We start from the raw sequence: 24,747 nt of genomic DNA on the forward strand, positions 1-24,747 counted from the left end.
CTGGGAAATGCAGTTACATTGTTTGGGAGGAGCACACCAGGCTTCTTTTGGCATAGATCTGACGCAGAACCATAAATCCTGCTTAAATTACACATGTGTTAACACTGTTTGCATATTTACGCTCACTGCAAGAAGCAGGACAAAGGGTTTTCACACTGCAGCTTGAACAAGCGATGACAAATGTGAAAAGCCTCAACGCAAAATGAAATCTATCATGAATCTTTACTAACAGATAAAATTGGAGTAAACAAGAAATATGATTTTTGAAACCATTCTCTGCAGATTCGGTGCAGCAAGGTGTATGTGATCAACTCAAACGTACAATAATGAAAGTTGACTACAATGTTATCTGTCCATTGTAAAAATCCAATAAAGTTTCAATATGCAGTAACTGATTAAAAGTCCTGTTTGACATTACTGAAAGTGATTAACGCCTTTGCACACACTGTATAATGTATACAATTAATTAACGGGTCGACATCCATTAGTCGGATGTTAGGGTTATGTCAAGTTGAACACAAAGCTGTCATTTGTTGATCATCAGGAGAAAAAAAATAATCTTAAACGCCCAAGCACTCGGGAAGCAAAGGCTGCCGTACAAGCATGCAGTTTGACAGATGAGGGATACGCACACAAAAGCTTACACAAACAATCATAGCTGTGTAATTACAAGCATGGTACATCAACATTCGATAAGACAAACATTGTGAATATTCATGAGTTTGTTTACTCTTCCCGTGTGACAGATGAGACAAAAAAAAAAAAACGCTCCACTGCGATACGTCGGCGGCACGACATCACACACTCCGACATCCGCTTACGTCGATATGAACACACTGGCACACGATACGTTTAGACACACAAATAACACTTCATCAAACAACAAAGGCACAAGGCGTACACGTAAACAGACAGGTCCACACCGGAGGTTGTATTGGGACTAGTCGGTTTCGGACTTCACTGCTGCGTTCACACTATCGGGATCATGTTGACTTGTCACTGATCACATGACAGTAACAACATGGACGCCTCTGAGAAGACAGATGAGGACTCCAGCGAAACAGCAGCGGTTCATCAAGTGTGTGCAAATACTTCACTGAAGATGAAGCTCCCGTCTTACAACAGACTGTGGAGCACCATTAAATGCTACTGATGGTGCAGACTTGCAGCCTGTCATTATACAGGCTATACAAATCTGCAGTCTGCGGCACACGAGCTGCCTGTTCTGAGTTTAAGTGTTCAGGTCAAGAATATAAATTTCATTGCTGCAAATTTCTTTCCAGGGAGTGTTTATCAGTGGCATCATCAGCGACTAGTCGGTGTTGATTTGACTTTCATCACAAAACAGTCAACCCCCCAGTGTACGCCGACGGACCCATAAAGTTCCCCTCGGTTAATTTCATACACAAACAGCAACTTGGCAGCCGTAAAACTCTTCCCCGACTTTGCCTCTTTAACTTCCTCAGGGTTCATTTTAAAAGCGCTCAAGGTCAAGTCGGATAATCAACTTTTCCTCCCTGCGTTGCTTCATTAGCACCACTGAGTGATATTTCCTCCGTTTTTTTCTCCTGTTGTTTTTCCAATTGGTCTAATCTCCCCGTGCCCCAATATCCCGCTGTAATCCGAGAGCTGTGTTAAAACTGCCTCCAGTGATCCCTTAGTATCCGGTCGCAGGCGCCAGTTAGCCGCGCACCTCCTTAAGCGGACGCGCTGTTGCGTGCACACGACACTAATGACCCACGGAATACTTCACATCGTGTGCGTTTGAGGAAGAGGCAGGTGATAAGGCAGCGAGACCATTAGGATGCATATGCAAATGTGTGTTTTCATAATGGAGCGGGATCCTCTCGCTCGTGTCATCCATCACTGGAGCCGGTGTGTTTGATGATCAGTTTATGGTCGTGCGCCACAGCTCGCTGGGCATCCGTTGTCCCTGGCAACCTTGGGGAGGACAAATGGCGAGGAGTACCGTACAAAGCTTCAAAATTGAGATTAACCCCTCAGCTCGTCACAAATGAGAAGAGAATATTATAATTACTCCTCAAGCGAGCTGTGTCTATTTTTCCATTTGCCTTTTATCTTTCCACCAGGCAGTGGCCATATGGTGTGTTGTTTACGCATATGTGCTAGTTTGGATCTGCTGGTGTGTGTGTGTGTGTGTGTGTGTGTGTGTGTGCACATGAGAGCAAGCAAGTGTAGCTCAGAAAATCCCATTAAGGGAGATATGTATTGGTTTGCTGTGTTATTCAAGGCTTTCTGGGACATTAGTACCGACATATCTTTCAATGTCAGGGTGAGCGGTAGAAAACAAACTAATCTGCTTCTCTTTCTACCCTCTTTCCCCCCTCTCCTCTTCCTCTTTTTTTCCTTCGCTCCGTGTCACTCTTCATCAATCCTGTCCCTCCGCCTTCTCTCCGCTTCTTCTCTTCTCTCGTGGCAGCAGTAATGGAAGGTGCAACATTTTCCTAGATCCTTCTTTCTGTCTATCTATCGCTCTTCTTCACACCACAGAAGTATGGATTGATAAGCTATCTGTGTACTTCGGGTGTTTTTTAGAGCTGCGCAGAGGTTCCACTTGGGCTCTGTGTCCTGCTGTCAATCTCAGAAGTTTGCAAAAGCGGGAGGAAAAATCTATGTCTTAGGATCGACTTGCATTCACTGTCACAAGAGCAGTAACAATTCAATCACATAAACCAAAAACAAAAGAAAAAAAGAATGCACGTATGGTCTCTGGTTGAAATACACAGCGGATTAAGCCCAATTCTGCTATGTCTCAACTAAAATCCAGGTATTTGATTTGGTCTCAAGTGATAAGTTGCAAGTAAACAATGAAAATATGTGCTAACACTGAAAAAGTACTGTACTGTACTACTGTTTAGCTGCGATTCCCAACCACTGTGAGAGATCATCAGGGGTGCCACAGGAAATTATCCAATTTCACTTAATTGTTTAGAAAATTATTATTTATTTACCGCAAATAATTAATCTTCATACGTCTACGCCAGGGACGTATAGTGACAGGCAGAACAATTAAATCCTCTTCCAGTAGATGGCGGAAGGTAAATAATTAAGTTGTCCATCTATCTGTTACCACAACAGAATAAGTCATCCTTGGAGTGAGACGGCGGTGATCGCGATGGATGAATATGTGAAAAGAAAAAGTACTCAGTCCGAACTGGGTCCTGGAGAAAGTTGTGACCCAGATGAAGTCATTCTATGACAGAAGAGAGCAAAAAAAGCTGAGCTCAAGACAACACAATGAAGGTTCTCTTTCCTTTGGGGTGACCTTTACCGGGGAACCAACTGGGCCGATGTGCTGTTATGCTTGGTGTGTGGGGAAAAGATGTCTAAGGGCGCACTCACACGAGATAATCGTTCTATGCACAAAGTACCTTTGCCCCCTAAAGTCCGGATTCTGTGGCTGGTATGACTGCAAGTGTGCCACGCTTGAGTACGGTGCGCTTCCCTGGCACAGTACGGTTGGAAGAGGTTGATCACACATGCGCTCAAGCGCAGTTAAGTACGCGACGCACGAAACGTAACCATGACTTGAACACATAAGCGGATTCCACACTGAGTCAGTAAACCGACAGTAGATCAACATTATTTCATTACATTTTTGTACAATTTTTATTTGGCGGTGTACCGTGGGATATTTCTAATGTAAAATATGCGCCATGGCTCAAGAAAGTTTGGGAAACACTTCTGTGCAGTATACTGATTGAGAGAGACTAACTACCAAAAGTTTTTTATTCTAACCCACTCGCTGCACCACAGACGCACTGCACACGCTACATAACCAATAAGATTGCAGGAGCTGGTATGACCTGTGAAATAGATCTCACTGCATGAGGAAGGGAAGGACAGACGAAAATGAGTGTTAGCGATAGTTCAAAAGTGTATGAATACACTGTGGAAGTAGAAGCTGTGACATTCAAGCTTGTCATAAACAAGCCTCTGTGTCAGAGAGATGACCTGCAAGAAACGCACCAGTATAGTCATGTCACCTATTAAGTGCTGGAAATAGAGACAATGGAGGTTACGTGAGTCCAGTACATTCTCCAATCCTCCCAATGAATTATATCATTATGTTTAATCAACTGTTTTACTCTTCTTTTATACATGTGACAAATGCCTCTTACTTTATCTAATGTGCGTTTTAGAAGGAGCAATATGTTATTATTATGTTATTTAACAACTTACCATTGTAAGTTAAAGGAATATTCTAATATTTAAGTCTTATTACTCTCATAATGGTGATGAAAAAAAATAACTCATGAAAACATAAGGGTAGTAATTTGAATCTACGAACTCATGTCACATCTTGGTTGCTGGTTGGTCTATGAGGGAGCACAGCAAACCAATAATATATATTCTATTTTTATTTTTTTTTTTGTTGTTGTTTTGTTTTTTTCCTGCAGTTAATTTTGAATCGACAATGAGCAACACCTCCATCAGCCCCAGTGCTACTGCTTTTCTTTTTGCCTCACAAAAGAATAAAAACAGTGCAAAAATAAAAGCACTTCAAAAGAGACTGCTTTCACCTCGGAGCATGAACCACTCAACCTCAAGTTAAACATGACCAAAAGGAGCGTACCATTTGATCTTTGGTTGTGAAACAGAGCACTAATTTTAGCAGCAGCAGCAGCAGCAGCAGCACCAGGAACATCACACAATTTTCTCTCAAGAGAAATATACGACAATATGGACTCATGAGGAAAACGCAAGGCCTCTCTTGGAAAATTGTACATTGCTGCTAGGTACAGTAAGTACGGTTGCGGCATGACTTGTGAACTGGTCCAGCCAAGTTATCCCCTGGCCCTCAGCCCCCATCAATCCTCTCGGATCTGAAACAAATCCTCGAGACGGACGAGTGGTCACGGTGGATCAGGTCAGGAGAAATCTACAGAGACTCCATCGAGGAAAGGCCTCGGGACTTGATGTAATCATGTTATTGTTGCACACAGTGTGAACACAGCATAAGCATAAAACACAAATTGTATAAAAGAAAATAATTTCCGACCCTTTTGTTTCACCCAGCTGAAAGCATAAAACAGATCCCTGGAACAGCTGATCTTGTTAACTGCATTGGGATCCACCTGCAGCGCAACAAGTGCACTGTGAGTCATCTTTCACAGACTGCTGCTGCTCATCTCTGTTTTCTTTTGTTTGTTTCGTTGTGAAACTGCGTGTCCTCTGGAGGGTCGTAGGGGGGCTGGAGTTTGTCCCAGTTGTCATTGGGCGAGAGGCGGGTTACACCCTGGACAGGTTGCCAGTCTATCGCAGGGCCAACAGAGAGAGACAGACGACCATTCACACTCACACCTACGGCCAATTCATAATCACCAATTAACCTAATGAGCGTGTCTTTGGACGGCGAGAGGAAGCTGGAGTAGCCGGAGAGAAACAACGCAGACGCAGGCAAACTTCACACAGAAAGGCCCCGGTCGGCCTGGACTCAAACCCGGGAAAATCCTGGCTGCGAGCCATCAGAGCCAAACACCACACCACTGTGCCACCCTCATCTTTGTTTCACTCAATATATTTTTGATAGGATAAATTTCTGTGAAATTCCAGAAAACATCTCAAGTGTGTATGTTGTGTTTCTAACAAAAAATATTGCTGGTTTTAAAAGCAAGAGTTGCTTGATGTCAGATTCAATTTCGAATCCGTATAAAGCCTTGTCTTGTGTTCCAAGGGTAGGCCTGTGGGTGCAGCACAGTATATGATTTAAAAAATACTCCTGAAGACCTGCATGTGTACACTGATCAGGCATAACATTATGACCACCTTCCCAATATTGTGTAGGTTTCACTTGTGCCTCCAAAACAGTTGTGACTCATCAGAGAATGGACATGGGCCTTCAGAGGGTGTCCTGTGGTGTCTGGCAAAAAAAAAAAAAAAAAAAAAATGCTGTTATGGGGGCCTCTGGGTCCTCTGTGGATCGGGTTTGTTTCAGTGCAGTTTCATAATTTCTCAGTTCAGGATCTAATGAGGAGTTTTAGGACTTTTTCATGTTTTTTTTTTTTTTTTTTTTTTTAGTTGTTCCTAAACTGTTTTTCAGTGTCTGGTCTAAGTGGGCGATATATGTCTAAGTAACAGCCACACTAATTGTGCACTGTGAATTGTCACAAGATGGTGACAACACTTCTCCAGTGGTTAAAATTTTATGTCTAGTAAGTGTATATAGATGGACACACACATGCACACTGTATATATTTTATACACTTAATTGGTAAATGCAGTGACAGCTTAATATTCATAAATATTAAGTGTATTCCTAAGAGCAATACAGCAAATCACCAGAGGCATTAAAATGAGAATTTCCCAAAGGAGCTCAATAGGTTATCAGGTTCATTTTATCATCTCTGGGTTTGCTTATATCAGGATTCTCACCCACTTGAATGCCATCTTGCAGGGCTTTCTCTCTCTCTCTCAGGAGGATTCATTTTAATGGTGATGTCTGACAACAATCTCCCCCCAGTAATATCAGGAACATGGACATCCACAGGGGACAAAGTCACACCGATAATATACTGTACACGCACACGCACACACGCCATATTCATTTCCAGATGTGTCATCATTTACTGGAATGAATGCATTAAAATAGTTAATATGTTTGGTGCACCAGCCGGGGTGCTTAATGACACACAATCCTATGCATACGCGCACGCATGTGATTTATGCAGTGGTAAAAATTTTTTTTAGAGGCACAAAGCCGAGGCAATAATAGACGTTACATTTCTCGGAATCTCTCAGGGCCGTAATGTGTCCTTTATATTTGTGCATGGTACCTTTGTATATGTGACGCCTTAGGCCCAGCCTTGAGCACTGAGCATTTCAGATAGGAGATGAGATCAAAAAAAAAGAAAAAGAAGAAGAACTATATGGAGGTTGGAGAAGGAAATAGATAACACAAAGAAATGAAAAGAGGGACGCTGCAGAAAGAACACAGACAAAATAATCACAAAAAAAAAGATAAGGCGAGCTTTGTGTGGATGTTTGTAATCAGTCAACGCGGCATCACCTCCATACAGCTACAAATTTGGTTTCAGTACCTTTGTCCTTGCATTCCTGACATGTCTGTTGTGTGTGTGTGTCATGTGTTTTCAATATTGCTTTTCATGTTTTTGAATTATAATAGGGTGTCTGTGAGTTGAGAGACGTGATAGGCAGGTGTGAAGAACTTCTATTGCATTTCTCTTACCAGAAAGATTGTTATTTTCCAAAAAAAAAATAAATTCTTTGTGCAGCTTATAGAACACTCTCAATCCAAAATTCTGGGGGGGGCGGTGGGGGGATCGGGGGCGGGGGGACAGATTGTCACTCGTCCTATAACTCACCTGAAAATGCTTTTACTTCGGGCCCAGAAGACTATTAACAAGTTTAATGTCTCACGTGGATTGTAATGCCCGCAACGGCAGTAGCAACACCATTAGCAAATTGTTCACAATAACATGTCGTGAGTGCTGCCTTTTGTATAAGGATAATGGGCTCTCTTGTAGGCTCTTTGTACTGACTGATGTCTAATTTTGTCTGGAAAGAGCAAAGGCAGAAAACAATGGTCTGCATGCACAGTTTGAACCTCCACTGTAACGTGCTCTGAAAAAGACTGCAATTAGAGGAACAATGTGCAAAATTTTTAGAACACGGGGTGAATTTATTTAGACATCATATTACTCTAGAAGTCCTATATGACTCCGTATGTCCAACAAAGAAGAATTTAGAAAGTGATGCCATTCATTTTGTTATTTGAGAGCAACTGCTGTGGTTATGTATGAGTGGAAGGCTTGTGTTGCTCCAAAATATATAGCTTTAGGGCCAATGACAAATAAACTACAAACGCAAGTTTAATCCCTAAAGGGTAAGAGTATTAAATTTAAGTAAGCTATAATATTAATTATGTGGAGAGCTTTTTCATGTGTTATGGATTTAAATGTTAATTTTAAGACTTTCATTACAAAGCCTACAAAACACGTTTAACTAGCAGACATTCATCATTTCTTTAACCAGATAAATGGATGCTTTTAAGGTATTTAGAAACCTTGCATATTCAGTGGAACATTAAATGCCATACAGAAGTTATTTACTCACACAGCAGAAGAAGCAACAGGCCAAAAAGCTGTCGCGCAGCTGTTTTTTAATAACTTATAATTGCAGTGAATTGACCCTGGATTCATACAGTGCGTAGTAAGAATCCTCATGAAGGATGTTTAAACAATTTCAAAAGGGCTGTTGAGTTGTTGTTTTTTTCTTTTGACAAGAAATGTTGATTTATGGAATCCCTAAATCTATACACTGGTCCACCTTTTCCTCGAAACTGCTCCGTTTTAATTAACAGCGCTTTACTTCTAGCTTTAACTTGTACGCCTGACAGCTGAGAGCAGTTGTGCAGGGACAATCACGGAGCCTACACCCTGTGGAATGCATTAGCCACAATGTCAATGCTTTTCACTTCGCCTCACAAAAGAATAAAAACAGTGCAAAAATAAAATCGCTTCAAAAGAGACTGCTTTTACCTCTCAGCGTCAACTACTCAACCTCAAGTTAAACACGACCAAAAGGAGCGTACCATTTGATCTTCGGTTGTGAAGCAGAGCACTAATTTTAGCAGTAGCACTGTGAACATCAGACAGATTCCTCTCAAGGGAAAAATATGAGAATGTGTAGACATAAGGAAAGCACAAGACCCCTCTCGGAAAATTATACATCGTTTCTCGTGATGTACGGTTGCGGCATGACCAAGTTATCCCCTTCCCCTCAGCCCCCATCAATCTTCCCAACTCTGACACAAATCATCAAGATGGACCGGTGGTAACAGTGGATCAGGACGAGAGAACCCCACATAAATTCAATCCAGGAAAGGTGTCAGGATTTGATGTCATCAGCCCCAGAGTTTTGCGCCAAAATCTCCATGATGTGCTGCAGCAGCTGTTTAACCTGAACTTGCCTCTGGATTCTCACATTCTCCTGCAGGGGTTCCAGTCCCTAAAAAAAGCATAGCCCACATTCCTCAGTGGCTACAGACGAGCGGTTTTGATCTCTTACATCATGTAGAGGTCTGCTCTGGCCCCTAGTGTGCTCCTCATTGGAACCCCTGATGTTTGCGTACCGGTAGGTGTGGACAGAGAAATTATCTACATTCCGCACACTTACTTGCATCTGGACACGGTAGGCCGCATGGTGAGAATCGTTTTCTTCAGTGTCTCTCTGGACTTCATTTTGTTCCCACCTGCTCTACTAAGAAGGGAAGAAGAGATGCAGGTGTGCACTCCTGATCCACCCCTATGGTGGATCTCCGACGACTGTGTTTTACAGATGATGTTGTATGCTTCGGATCCTGAGCCTTTACAAGCCTCTGGAGTTGTTTTTCTTCCCTGTCAGGCTTATGATTGGTTGGTGTCTTATGGTGAGAGGATTCTCTATTTTATTTCACTGATCCAACAGACTTAGACAAATGTATGGCCTACTCATAGAGTGTTGTTCAGCTAGATGCTATGAAGTGGGTTTTATTTACCATGGAAAGGACCCTCAGATCATGCACCACAGATTTATACTGTAGGTGTCGTTGATGAACCAAACTGTAGAACCGGCCTCTCAAAGTCATGACTTTAAAGTTATACCACTCTGTTAGATTTGTTTAGTGGTTGCAGCCGAGAGATGGCCAGTTTCACTTGAATTGAGAGCTCTATAACAGTGTATGCCACACCACAACGTTTAAAAACTAAATTGAAGAAGAAAGAGTGAAGCGACATCCCACACCTGTTCAGATGGGTGGTACGTTCCTAAGTAGCATCCACACAAATGAATGCCAGGTCCAAAAGTCTCCCAGAAGAACATTGTCACAAGATGTTATTTACTTCTCCTGCCAATGGTTTTAATGTTGTGTTCATATTATTGTATAACTCCACCTGAAGACGTCCTTTCTGTTTACACTCTACACGTCTGTGACTTTACATCTGATATTAGCATGAAGAAGAGAGACGCGCTAAAATCTAATCATGCTTGATGGATTACATCTGAAGAGATTTTTTGCTTCTATTTCCATGAAAATTGTGATTTCCTACAAATGCATGTGCATTTTAACAATCTAACGTTGGTCTTCTGCTTAGGCAAATTCCACAATGGCTGCTCATTTAGACTCTGCCTTTATTAAAACTGAAAGCGTTGTTTCTGTCCAGCAGTGGGCAAGCTGAAAAGAGAGCATCTGACATGCTGGAGTAACTGCCAGTGGGCAGGAGGTAGTGAAGCTCACACTGTGGCGATGCCAGTGAACACACACTCACACACACACACACACACACAGCCACTGAGTGGGAAAGAGGGAATAGAGACTTTACAGATACACAAGACACAAACATCAAAAGCTTCACTCGCATCTGGTGTAGTCTTCACAGATCACGTCAGATCCACCACGCGCACCATTCATCCACACACAGAGTTACAGTTACACATTCTGGCTGTCGCTCAGATGGGAGCCCCCTTAAAATTTCAACCGCCCACGGGACTCTTGCGAGTTTGCGCGACGGAGAGGCCAAGGGAGAGAAACCGACAAGCACAATGAAAGAGAGGGAAAGACAGATAGAGGAAGTAAAAGTGTTACCAACAAAATAAAAGAGCAAAAAAAGAGATCTTGCTCTTGCAAACACCTTATTACCCCAGCCTAATGTACTGTAAAGTGTTACACTATTTTCCTTCTACACGGGCAACTGTGTGGCTATGAGCTGTAAGTGTTGCACTCAGGTAGACAGTCGTGGGGCGGGGTAAGACACATGGCTCTGTCAACGCAACATATCCCGGGCATTATCCCGGGCAATGGCGCATTACCAGGGCAACGGCAACTAGAGAGCGCATGTTATGCGACGTGAATGATTCGAGCTCAGCTGTGACAGATCACACTCGGTTGCTCTATTTCTTGTACAGCCTCTCCCGCTAAATACCACTTTGTCACCAAAAAGCTCCCTGACCAGCCCACCAACACGCACACGCACACACACGCACACACACACACACACTCTCACGCCTGCTGCTTCCTATTAGCAAACGTTCTACCACCGCCCCCACAGATGGCTTCAAGTGTCTCCTGTTCTAACCTATCTGAGAGGCTTGAGAAAGGGTCCAGGCTAATTGAAAGCCTTAATTTGCTGTGCTATATAAAGCCTAACTAACTAAACATGCCTGCCTTCAGTGCCACTTATCAACTAAGTGAAAACCCTCGGGTACCTTACCCCTGCCCGTAATGGCTGACAACTAAAAAAGCTGCGTGCAACCTTTAAGGGGGGCAGATTGTCATCAGCGGAGTGAAAGCGGAGGAAGTTTGAAAGGATAATTTAAAGTTAATTAGTATCCTGTCTACAGGGGGTAAGAAGGGAGAAAAGAAACAGGGGAGAAGGGGAGAGCGAGAGAGATGCCTGAGGACCCTAGTGATGGTTCTCTTTTCTCTTGTCTTTCAGTGTATTAGCTCTAGTTCTCTCTCAGTCCCCGACTTGCCTCTCGCCTCGAGTGTTTTCCCAAATTAATGACACTGTAACCAGAACATTAGTCGGGTAATGAAAGATGTGGCACAGTTGGGCTGGGGCAGCCACAATCCGCGAATAAAAAATGATAATACATGAAATATAAAGAAATGTTAAAGATTATGATGACATATCTCCAAAGGGCTGCAATACAGAGCCCATTCTGATAGTTCACGTTAGCGGTAAAACTGATGTATAAATAAATAAATATATATGAGAGGCAGTTGACATAAAGGCCACGCCGTGGAGGAGTCAGCATCATTCACTGTAGATTTGCCAGTGATTGCATAATTTCTAATAAAACATGATGAGTGAGAAACTTTTGCAGTTCAGCTGATTTCGCAGGAGTACATCATTACTGCTACCTGTTGGTTTTGCAGGAACAAGAGATAAACACCAAGAGAGAGGTGGAGAAAAAAAAAGCTGCTGCTGCATTTGCAGAGGTTAATGACAGACATCAGAAACCACAAAGGACGGGGGAAAAAAAAACAAGTGGTTAACCGGTGCTACACAATAAAGTCTTTTTGGCGTAAAGCAAGACCCGCGAGGATGAGTGAGTACATGTGTGGAATATTACAGCGGTTGGCCTGTTGTTACATGTGAGGCAATAATTGAGACCAGAAGTGCCCGAGGAATGGACTGTAACGACGCCACGCATACACACAGCCTCATTATGCTGAAACACACTCATCTCTCGCCGGCCCTGTTCCTTCTCCGCCTCCTCCTGTGTCCACGACTCTCTCCTTGTTTATCTCTCACGCCGTTTTTATACCAAAGACCAATTTGTAACCTATTTCTGTGTTTTTACAGGTTAGAATTCATGAGCTGTGCTAATGTAAATCAAACCCTAGAAAACATGCTGAGACATGAGGCGGTCAGTGCAATTTGCTTAGTTCACCTGACAACGAATACACATATACTGTGTCTGCATATATGTAAATTAAATACATCTACATGTAAATCTACATATCACATTAAGTCATTGCATTCATGCAGATGGAAAATAGGGAGTCACCCACACTGTGTTTTAAAATTATTTTTCTTGGAACTTGTGGATGATGTCACAGATGGTTTGTTTATATTTTTATTGAGTCAATGGGGTACAGAAAGCAAGAAAAGCAACAATCCTTTTTTCCTCTTATATTCTCATCACCGTGTGACTGACTGTATATTGCTGCTTTATAATCTACTTTTTAGAGCCTGTAACATTTCCCCAAGCAATAAAAATGCTAATAATACATTTTATAAAGGGATAAAATCCTGAAAGAACTCCTTTTTATAATGAAGCAGTTTCTGCTGCCTAAAGATTTTGCCAATGTTACAGCTTCTTTGTATACCAAGAATATAAGATTGCACTTGCACTCCCTGTAAACTGTGCGCATTTAAGACACTTCTGTGCTGCTGAGCTACTGTCCACTGAACAGTTACGCTCATTTACTTGATGGGAAAGTTATTTTCATCAGCCTGGAGGTAATAGAAGTTCTATGTCAACTGCTTCGGGCCAGGCTGAGAAATAAAAAGAGATACAAAACGTGTTTCCGCAAATTAACAAGAGCTATCCGAGTCAGTGTGTGTATTTGTATTTCTCTGGAAGACACCGCATCTTAACAGAAACAGCGATATGTGTTGGTGACAACACTGGCCCCGTTCAGACCTTGCATTAACATCTGTCCTAGGAATCCACATTAAAGAACTCCTGCTCAACAGGGGTGCTCTCGAGTCAGCGGCATTCTGCCTTGTTCATTCGTTAAACTGTCTCCGGAAAAAAAGGACAACATGAAGAGCTTCATAAAAGCTAATGTGCACGCGGGCTTCCTTAACATTTGAACAGCAGAAAGAACTGCTGCATCGGATTTGGAGTTGCAAAAACTCGCAATGATTACGGTTGGTAAAATGTCTGCATATGCTTTTTTTTTTGGGGGGGGGGCAATCTAATGGGAAACTAAGGGGAAACTTTCTTTGTGTCTGTTTGAGGGTGTTGCAGATTCAAGAAGCTGGCCTGATGCGGCTTGATTTTAGCAACCTTCTAATTTGGACATATTTAAAGACGACAACATTTTGTTGAAGATGCATTGTCACATGTGCCTTTGTCTTGGGATGTCCCTTCGTTAACTGTATGTTTTTTCCTTTACCAGTTTCATGTACTCTTACATAGGGAAAATACAGACTCTGAGATGCTACCTCGCTCTTGGGGAAAAGCAGGGTATCACTCAAAATGGTCATTCACTTAATTATTCATAAATATTAGGTTTAATATAGACAAAATGACTGAGTTTAAATGAAATCTTATGCAGTGCAGTTGCGATATAGATCAAGAAAAGTTTTTGTGCGAGGCTGTAAACCTGTTTGTTTGGGCTGTAAAGATTCTTTAGCGTGGACGTCTACGGGCACTGACTCAAGTGTTCATTCGAGGATTGCAGGATGACTGCTCGATACCAGAGAGCTTTCCCTAATTCTAATCATACCATGCCTTAGAAACGGTTGCCCTTGCAAGTATAATAAAAAGCGGGACAAAAGGAAACCTTGGTAGCGGAAGAAAAGCAGACTTAATCTTCTCTCCTTTCAGAATCCTCATATTTTTGTATTTACCGACTATAAACAAGCCGCGCATGAAACAGATGTGATTCTGTGATGGGTCACCTCAAGGAGTTGCAGGAATATCACCCACTTTTATGAAGGAGCGAAAGTGCCAAAGGAATAGAAGGAAGGAATAAAATTGCTTTGCATTTTTATGTTGGACATTCGTGACCTTTTTGAGGCATCCGTAAGGCTTATCAAAGCTCCTCTGCAGCTGCGTGTATGTCAAAGAGAATGACAAATGCGTGTTTTTATCTAGGTCTGCATCGCCACAAGGGCTTGTTTGTGCGTGCCTTATGCTGCTGGTTGTTTACAGGTTGTTTACAGGTTGTTTACGGTGAAAGGAATGATGGTAAATCATTAGTGGAAGGTGCTCATTCTCCTCGATAAGCTACAATTCCAACACTAACTAGTGTTCGGCAGAGGGGACGAGAAGACAGGAAGAAGGCAGAAGGATGGAGAGGAGGGGAAAGGACACAAGACGGGAGGAAGAAAATAATGTGAAGAATTGGAGAAAGGCAAAAATGTACACCTGAGATGGTACATTGGACGAGGGAGAGAACAAAGTGAGAATGGGGGAGATAAGTGTGCAGCATAGATGGATGGAAATTGATAAATGCGGATGTAGAAGATTATAGGGAGCAGGGGAGAGAGGTAGAGATGAGATGGCAGGAGGAACGGGGAGAAAGGAAAGAAAAAGGAAATATTGCTTTGAGTGTTTGTCTTCGGGTGTTTTCCGGTGCATGAATCAGCATCAAGAGCTCGCGTTATTTGATGTGAAAGCTGGACAGAATGTGTTCGTGTCTTCCAGATGTGGCCGAGTGTGAGAGAAGTGATGGAAAAAAAAAAAAACCCAGATAGAATAGGTGAACGAGATGAGAGAGGGGTCAGATAATTAGGACAATTACTGCCCACGTTTCAAATTGGGGGTGTCGCTGGTGGCAGAATATAATTCCCATTTAACGGTTCGTTTAGCTCCAAAATGCCTAGTCTAATAGATGAGATCCGGATGGGGAAGAAAGCGTGGGAGTGGGAGAGTAGCAAGTGTGTATAGCCATGCGTGCCATGCGTGCTTGTGGCTCACTGTGGAAATGCTGTTGACAGTGTAATTTGATGAAAGCTGACAGCTAATTTATGAAGCATATTTTGGGGCAAATGATTTTCCTGGTCCTGCTTTCTCTGTCATTCTGGACTGGTAATTGGATTTCCCTAACTTGCAAGGTAGCGCAGCAGGAGTAAACTAGTAAATGAAGGATTGACTGCGTGCGTGCGTATGTGTGTGACTCAGGAGGGATGTGTGCGTGTGTTTTCACAAAAGCATTTTAGGCTTAAAAGCAAAAAAAAAGGAGAATTTTAATAGGGCGTGGGTATTTGTGTGTGCATGTGTGGGTTTGCAGATGTTAGTCCCATCTCTTTGTGCAGCGGAAGTTAATTGCAAAGTTTTGGTCTGCTGCACTAATACGTAACTATTACTGACCACCTTTGGCTTTATTCCTTACCAGTCAATCAAAGACTACAAAACTAACACAGACACACACATACACATCTGAAACCCACACTATTTTCTATTTCTCTGTCGGCCCCCTTTTCCTTCTTATCTCACTTACTCCAATTGCTAGGAGTGTTCTTACATGTTTGAAAGGATTTTCCCTTGACATAATGAATTTCCAACTCTTCATCCTGCACATTCAACCTTACTGGGGCCTAGTTGTAACCTTTAACCTAAAACTAAGTCTTAACAGGTTTTAACCATAGACAGTGTGAAAATGAACAGCAGAACAGCTCCTCAAACTTGAAGTCAAAGCAAGTAGAGCTCCCCCTGGTGGCTGTCTGTAGTATAGGTCATAAGCTCCACCCTCTACATGTAAGTGGATGGGACGGTCAACTCATTTTTTTTCCCCATGGATGTTTCAGTCATTTTATGTAGTTAATATAATGATGACACATATTCAAGTGTCCATTTTCTGATTAGTTTTGTTTTAGTTAGTTATTTGAAGCTATAGAAACAGGATGTGATGTCATGATCACTACAAGTTGCCATGTCAACAAGTCACAAAAGGGACCGTGAGAGTTGGGAAAAAAAATAGATAAATAAATAAGTACAATGTATTATGCACCATTTCCTTGTAACTGGTGGTGGAAAATACAGTATTAATCAAACAAAAACACGATTAAGTTTGGAGTGGCTCCACTCTCAGACCGTACTGTGCAGACTCTTTGTTGCAAGATGGTGCTGCCTGTATCCTCGGGAAAGTCAGTTTGGCCAATGCAAGGAAGTGGGGATACATTGTCCGTTTTTTTATACAGTCTGGTCTTAACTCTCAAAAATGTGTGGGGTCCAGACAAATGGTCACACAATGACATCATTTCTCCACAATGTTACTATTCTGTAAGAGTCTGGCATCCCAACAACTCATTAACAAGAACACACGCCAATACATACACACACACAGGTGTATTCCACAAGATATTAGAATCAAAACCACCACAGTATAAAAAAACATGAACCACAGCTGGACAGCTGTGAACACTCCTCTCATATAAACTATTTAAAAGCCTTGTTCAAACGTGGCTAAACCGAGCCATGATACAAATCAAATGCATCTAATCCAGGGCAAATCTTTCACAACTTTACCATTTCGCCAGCCAGCCCGACTAATCCAAACCAAATGGACACAAAACCCTACCATGTCCTGCTCGAGCACACCACGGCCAAACTGACTGAGTCCAAACAAATCTAATGCAAATGAATGTAATCCAAGTTAATCTACTCAGAACGAGCACTGCCAGGACAGAACTCACTTCCAGTGGTCTGTTTCAGTTGTATCATGTGTTGCTGCAGTGATGGGTAAAACTACAACAAGCCACCAGAACAGCTTTAAAGCTGCTGCTTGGCATATATACAATAACTGGGACTCAGCTGGAGGGACAGAATGCCATTTTTGGAAGACATTTGTTTGTTGGATGCTGGGGCTCTCTGACATTTCGCTTCAAAAGCTACAACAGGTGTCCAAGTTCAGATCTGGGACTGACCATGACGTAAAATTCCCCAGATTTCAAATTTCACCAAGTCAATCTATAGCTGGGTGTCCTACAGTTTTTCACAAAATAAAAGCAATATTTCTTAAATTTCGATAAAGCACAATTGCGCTTTGTATGTTTCCATTGAAAGATGTTTTTGCAAATGAGCTGTAACTCTCATTAAGTCTTGCGATATCCCATAATTCTCTTAAAATCCCGTCACATAAGACTTCACTTGGAAATGTTCTTCAAATGAACTGGTCACATGACCCCCCTGCACCATCTCCAATGACGCCAGTGACGCCAAGAAAGTGTTTCCATTGCACTCTTGCAATAAACTTTTATATCTATGTGTCTGAAAACCCACCTGAGAGCTTAAAAGTATTTTAGATATTTGAGAAATGTAGACGTTTCCATTTCCAGTTCTTTATTGCGATATTTGGGTTTTGCGCATTTCTAAGGGTAATGGAAACGCAGCAAGTGACCCTAAATGGAAGCAATGTTTTTTTCTATTCAGATTCACCCATAACTAGTCCCTTCAGACAGAAATTGTTGAAAAAGAAGAGGCTGTTTCCCATCAAATCCCATGTGGCAAGAAGTGAACATTTTATGTGTGTCAGTGCTGTCTACTTTGTTTGAGTCAACGCTGAATAAAGATGCCATCCTCAGCCTTTACCTGGAGTGTTGAGCAGTCTGGACATGCGACAGCTGTAGGCGATTTGCTGCTCACAGTACTCTGCACTGGTGGTGATGGCTGTCACCTGAAAACACAAGCACAGATACGTATTTTCATTTTTATCTTAGTCGACCGGGTATTATAAAGAGGGTTCACTGTAAATGTGGAGTAATCTGGCTTCCTGACTTTGAGAAGCTAAAAAAATGGAACAAATGATCCATACAAATTACTGGGAAACACAATTACAGGAAGGATATGCTACTCAAATCATCTCATAGAGCACAGGGGTTTGCAGGTAATAAAAAAATGGTATCACTTCTCAGACGCAGCCTGCTTTTGACTAAGAGGGACGGACATCTTTAATCTATAACCACTCACCAGAAAGATTAAGGTATCAACTCCTGAGTAGAAGAGAGCAGAATCAGTCTGTCTGAGCTGTGTGCAGCACAGCCACAGAAAACAACAGGTACAGGCAGGAGGTTAAACGCTCGCTACGTCAGTTAATCACTGAGCGTTTGGGAGAATAGACACTGCATCATGAGAGTGCCATGGAAATAGGATGAAGTGCACTGAGGAGCATTGTGCTGTATGATACTGTTGTCGGTTTGTCGAGACAGCAAACGTTTTTTTTTACATATATGTTACCATGGCTACAGACTTCATACATTCCCTTTATGTAAGACTATCACAACATCCAGGGACAAATGACTCACTTCGCTCATATTGATAAAATACTAAAATACACAGTGTGTACTGACGCAAGCAATGTCAATAGTTTTGGTAGTTGTCCACTACTGGGCAATTTTCCTAATGCAAGTGAAAAAAGAACTAAGGCATTTTCTCATTAATCACCAATCAAGAAGGCGCAACATATTAGAAAATATTGGAGCTGTGTAACAGACAGAAATCTGTCTGAAAAAACAGTTCCACGGCTTGGCCGTCTCGTTGGTAACTGTACAATAAACTGTACCATATCCCTGTAACTAGTAAAATGATGGAACTGCTCTCACTTTTACTACCAAACATAACCGACCACATTTCTTTCTGAAAGATGACGGTTCTCCACTATCCTTCCAGTTTTTAATAATGCACTGGACAAGTCTTAAGCCAATTTTAAATCTTCTTAGATGTTTTCTCAGCTTGATGCATGCCAACGCTTCTCAAACAGACTAACATCTTTTCCACAACCACGGGATGCGTATTCCCACATGGTTGTTTACGAAATGAGAAGCTTCTCATTGCATCAGTTGGGGTTAAATAACTTGATGCAGTGTTTATCCAATGGGAGGCTCGTACCCACTTGCTTCGGAGACTTTTTGTATCTAGATCTATGCAAATGTTACACCGAGCACAAGGCTGTGTGTGTGTGTGTGTGTGTGTGTGTGTGTGTGTGTGTGTGTGTTACCTGGTCCATAGAGGCACTGTAGTTGACTTGTAGGACGGTTCGTCTCTCTCTGCTCGAGCCAGTGACACCTATTTTTGGCGGCAGGTTGTTTATAACTGTTGTCCACACTTTGTCCTCTACACAAACAAAAACACAAAAATATATGTAGAAATGTAAAATTGCACTTGTTTAGACAGACAATAGTTTCACCGACATGTTTCTTACTGTAAGATGCTCACACACAAAGACAGAGGCAGTGTGGCCGTCACTGCCGGCAGAAGTTCTTTTTTGTGTAATCTAAGTTACAGCTATGAGACTCTGGGGTTTAATAGACACTGCTGTGCTGTTATAGCCTGGAACAGTCACTTAAGCATCGCTCCGTTCATTCGTGCTGTCAGTCAGTCGGAGAATATGTGTGTGTGTGTGTGTGTGTGTTTGAGGTCTCTGAGTTTCTCTGTGTATGTGGAGGGGAACTCTTAACATTTCTGAGGTGCATGTGAGGGTGCTATTCAGCGTGACTAAGGGGCTAGCTAGTGGAGTGCAGTGACATTTCATTAAAAGTCTCGCCTTTGCTCTGCCTGCATGCTCTGCTGTTCCAGACTATCTACTTATTCCGCTCGGCGTACAGGTGTGTGAGCGCGCGTGTGTGCGTCACTCAGACAGTTGAAGCACTCTTAGGTTTGCATAACGGGTTTGTTTCACACGTTTGTGGCGCGCGTGTGTTGGTGTGTGCGTGCGTGCGTCTCTGTATCTGTGTTGGCTTCTCCTTCGGAGTTAAATGTCAGTAACTTTTGAGTTTGTTGCCATGGAAACCCCAGGTACGGCAGGTTAAGGATGCTGCTCTCTGAGCTCAAGAATGAGAAGGGCTGCAGAGTTTTCTTTCTTTTTTTTTGCTTCGCAGGTCACAGGGGCTCGACGGAGGTGGAAACACACGCGCACACACACAGTCACGGTCACGTTGATAGCAAGAATTGCCGGACAAACACACCTGTCATGTTGCAGTTGACTTTGAAGGGGCCGAGGGGTCCGCTGCCGTCAGGGTCCACCCAGTACGTGTCAGAAGACCTTCCCAGGTGCTTATAAGCTTCACACGAAGGCTCGTAGATAGCTGGAGGTGGAGCGGGGTCAGCGATAAATGAGGGGAAACACGAGCAGTTAGAGGAGATTGAAAGACCATCACCACCAAGGATGCAATGCATAAATTAGTTGTTCTAGTTTATGATAAATGCCTCTGTTTGACATCTAAGCGTTGAACAGTTTTTCACTGATGTAGTCTCCACTTTAAAATAGCACATTTGTTTTAACTACTCCTCAATGCTAATTAACAGTGGACAGAAAATGTTGGGCTTCAGCATTTCAGAATCAGAAAGGTTGATTCCTTGGTAAATATGGATGTATTCAGAGAATTCCTACTCATAAAACTGAGCCCCATTTTGGACGACCTGACGGCTAAAGCTGTCCCCAAAAATGTCCCCAATTTAACAGAAAAAATATACAGCGGGCAAATTACAATTATTACGGTAGCTGGTCGCGCTGCTATTGACATTACAGACACAGCAGTTTACGAATAAATATGCCAAAATTAGTAATTGTCCCTTTTCATCCTAACATTTAATTGTCTTTTTTTAAATTTTATTTTTATCTCCAAGCTGTAAATTACCGGGTTTCCACATCAGCAGGCTGTGTTAACATGGGGCCATGCAAACCTGTTTTACTACTAGTGTGGGATTATTCTACAATATTTACCCATCACAGTAAAATAGCCCAACACCTGTTGCATTAATTCCTCTCTCAACCAGTGAAAACATGATTATGCATAAAAAAATAAATAAAATAAAATAAAAAAACACTGTGATATTCCATGATATCATCAGATTTTGACAAATACTGTGATATACATTTTGGTCATGGTTCTGCAAAGGCTGGTGTTAAGTAATTGCTTCAGTTCAGTCTGACACCAAAGTGGTAATATTATATATATAGCATACACGTGTCTCCCTTAGTTTGCTTTGAATCAGGTCTTCATTACCGTCTTATCTATCTACCCTATCCATCTGTCCTAGCTGTTATCCTTCCCTTTTCTTCTACTCTGATTACGTGAATATTGGTGTTTTGCTCTTTGATATCTCTCAGTCCATCCAGGAGTTTGGAATTGCAGTTCCTTGCTGAGAGGACATTCATTTGAACAGAACCGATGTTGTTAGGAAGGGATCCTGCTGAGCCATCTCAACGAGGAACCAAACAGCGTTGTGGAGGTTGAGGCTGTTGTTCTGATTCAAGACACTGGTCAAAGGTTGTAACACAACAGCAGCGGAATAAGCAACATTTCTCCCAGGATTGCGTCACAGCTGTGCAGCAGAACAGACAGATTTTAAGGGCAACAGAGAGGTCAAAGAACTTGCTCCAGAAGGAATACGATTTAAATATTCAGTCAAGTCAGTAAATAAATAAAAATGTTTGTCTTGTTGATCCTTGGAGTGAAACACCAGGGTGCTTGAAGGATGTTTGAAAAGGAGCTTGCTGCCATGAAATATCAAAATATAAGTAGAGGACACCTGTGCTTCTCTGAATCCTATAACAAAAATCTGTGTATGTGTAATCTGCTTTTTTTTAGTTATTGGGCCTAGACACTTTCAAGATCAAGAAAGGTTTTTGACTCGTTCTGAATACATTAAGTGAGTCGACCAGCTCAAAGGCAAAGATTCCAAGCCACCTTTAATAAACAAAACACCTTAACAATAAAGATATAACATCAAAGGCTACTTGTGCTGCTACTGTTGCTACTCCAGGGAGCTAGTCGTACTGCTAAGAAGAAGCTTTCCAAATTGGTGATCAACTGATTCTGTTTGCTGCCAAAGACGTGTGACGAGAACCGTTGTGAGAAGCTGCACCTTACAAGATGGCACAGGATATTTTTTTCAAGCACAGTTTGAAGTAGAATTGATGAAGCAGCAGAGGACATGGAGTTGTTGGAGCAGCTTAATGAGCCTCCGTGGCATGTTATCCAGGGCGATGGCTCTACCCATGCTGAAAATAAGCCTACACTGCTGGTTCATGGACGATATTTGAGCAGGAAGTGCATGAAGATATTTTGTGTCGACTTTCCCTGCCAACAAATACAACTGGTGCAGAACTATTAATGACTACATGTCAAAGCAAGTGGACTGATCACAGATGTGATCAACTACATTTCGCTAACTGGTCCTCGGATCTGATACACGTATTTCGAGTCCCAAACCACACACCTTAATCTCCAAATCACTGCTGTGCCTTGGGCTGTCGCTTATTAGAAAATTGGTCATTCATTAATTTCCAGTGGTTGTGTTTGAAATCTGTCACTAATTCTAACATTTACAACTTGAAATTAAAATAGAATCCGTAGGAATATGAGGACAGGTTATAAGCGGTGAAACAGAAAACAGATGGAGCCACTTCAGGATTTAGTCTGTTTCTCCTGAATGTAGTCGTCCTCCATAAAAAGCTCACTGCCCACCCTGGCATCAGTGCCATCAGAGGGCTCTTTCTCTTCAGTGCTGCCAACCAGAGCATCAGTTTTCTGTTTCTCTGGGAGTTTATGAATCAGACTGTTTTGCCCTCGACTTGAAACTCGTAAAATTAATTTTTACATCCAGGAGCAACGCAGTAATGACCTCAATTTGTCTCCTGAAGTCCGGTTACTCCTCTGTGTCTTTCGCAATGTTTGTGTTTCACTATATTTAAAGACCTTTATATTTCACTGTGTGTTTTTCACTAAACATATATTTCACTATTTGACTTCTTCCTCTGTCTAAACTCAATGACTCAATGACATCACAGGGCACAGCACAGCAAGATGGCGTCACCCATGCTAAAAAAAAAACATGTAACAGCCGCAGTATTCTCTCCTTACATGCTAACATATGCTGTGTGTTATATATTTTTGATAAGAGCGGAACCCCATCTATCAAATGCAGTTAACTTGACCGAGTGCTTCATTTCCCCTTTAAAGATGTAACTTTTGCATCTATAAAACATTGCATATCGAATTTCCGGGAAATGTATAGTGATATATTTGCAAAATCTCTATAGTTAATCAAAATAAAGCAATATAAGTGCAGCACACACCATAGTAGCCATGAGACAACAAGACACAAACAATCTACATCTTGGTTAATGTACTTCTGTATAGATCTATGCATCATTTCCTTTCTGATATTGTTGAAACTAATTTGTCATTCTGCAACGCCCTGTTTGGAAGAATCTCTTTTTAACATGCTTTATTGCGCAATCTAACTTTCTCAGATTTTTACTAAATTAAATCTGTAGTTTCAAGTTAAATATAAATGAAAACACCAGAACCTTTCCCACTTGTCCTGTCTTCGAAGAGAAAATTATTTCTGACATATGGGAGGTGGGATACCCTTCTAAAAAAAATTAAGCCTTTTAAAGGCTTAAAAATACTCCTTTTGCTTCTCTGTGTCTCTGACTCTGTTCTATTTCTGTGCTGCTGCTTTTCGGGTCGGATTCCTTTTTCTCTGACAAAACACAAAGTAGTCAGAAAAGCCCGGCCCCTGTAGACTTCAAAAGTTCATCTGTTCCTCTGCTGAGGATTGTGGCTTTGAACAGAGAAACAGCTTAATCACTCACAGGCGAACAGAGGAAGGCTGAATCCAGTGTGTGCACAGCAAAAAGAATATAGTGGCATTAAACTGATAAGGAATAAAGAACACAAGATTGCACGCACGCATATGCACACGGACTCGCTGACATACTTACAAGTGTGGCAGGTGGCTCCGGCGTATCCTGTTCCATCGCAGGTACAGCTGAAGCTGTCCCCGGTCTGTTTACAGCGGCCGCCGTGCTCACAGTGATTAGGCATGCACCTGGAGAGAGGGAGATAGAGAGAAAGCATTTTTAAAAGGAAGCAAGTACAAATGTTAAAATGTGTAACTGCATTAGAGAAACACTGGCTGCTGCTGTACTTTTTTATTTTATACTATCATCATTGGGCTTGACAGTAACACCTGCCGATCAACCGAACGCGGGTGAGTTTCAGCAGCGGCCGGTAGCACAACCACCAGGGTTGTGAAGCGGTGAAGTGATAATGTGGAGGCCATGGGCATATTGATGGTGTCAGAAAACCCGGGGAGGGGACAAACAAAGGAAAAGCTGAGGATGGAACGCAGGGGAGACAACAAAAATTAGAGCACGTCTCTTTTGAACGCTCGATTCCGATTAGCGAATCACCAATATTCTGGTGATTATTTCTCGATGGACCTACACTGCCGTCGGCAACGAGATAGACACCGTTGCCCCTGGCAACCGACAACACCCAACTTTAACTCACTTAATAACTAGGAAAGTGGAGAACATTGAATTTAACATTCAATTTATTTGGAGGACAAAATACTGGATTCACGGCTGAAGAATAAAAAATAAAAAATAAAAAGCGCAGGAAAGGTAAGAGAGGAGAAAATAACTAGGAAGCTAATTTTACACAAAGAAAATGTCCTTGAGTCTTTATTTTGAGTTACATTATTGAATCATTTTGTTGTTATCCCTGCTCTAAGTGGGCTTTTAATATGTGATAA

The 24,747-nt window shown here is 42.0% G+C and overlaps 1 protein-coding gene across 2 annotated transcripts in view; it reads right to left on the minus strand.

Moving 5' to 3' along the window:
• The window catches only part of cntnap2a (contactin associated protein 2a), a 319,293-nt gene that overhangs the window by 87,061 nt on the left and 207,485 nt on the right, over positions 1-24,747 (minus strand). For both annotated transcript variants that reach the window (XM_047568711.1, XM_047568712.1), the window contains exons 12-15: positions 23,933-24,039; positions 20,166-20,285; positions 19,199-19,314; positions 17,794-17,878 (exon numbers count right to left, since the gene is read on the minus strand). In XM_047568711.1, the coding sequence (XP_047424667.1) occupies positions 17,794-17,878; positions 19,199-19,314; positions 20,166-20,285; positions 23,933-24,039 (428 nt within the window). The remainder of the gene's footprint in view (positions 1-17,793; positions 17,879-19,198; positions 19,315-20,165; positions 20,286-23,932; positions 24,040-24,747) is intronic.

This window comes from Mugil cephalus, chromosome 18 (assembly GCF_022458985.1).
Source record: "Mugil cephalus isolate CIBA_MC_2020 chromosome 18, CIBA_Mcephalus_1.1, whole genome shotgun sequence".
NCBI classification, from domain to species: Eukaryota; Metazoa; Chordata; class Actinopteri; order Mugiliformes; family Mugilidae; genus Mugil; species Mugil cephalus.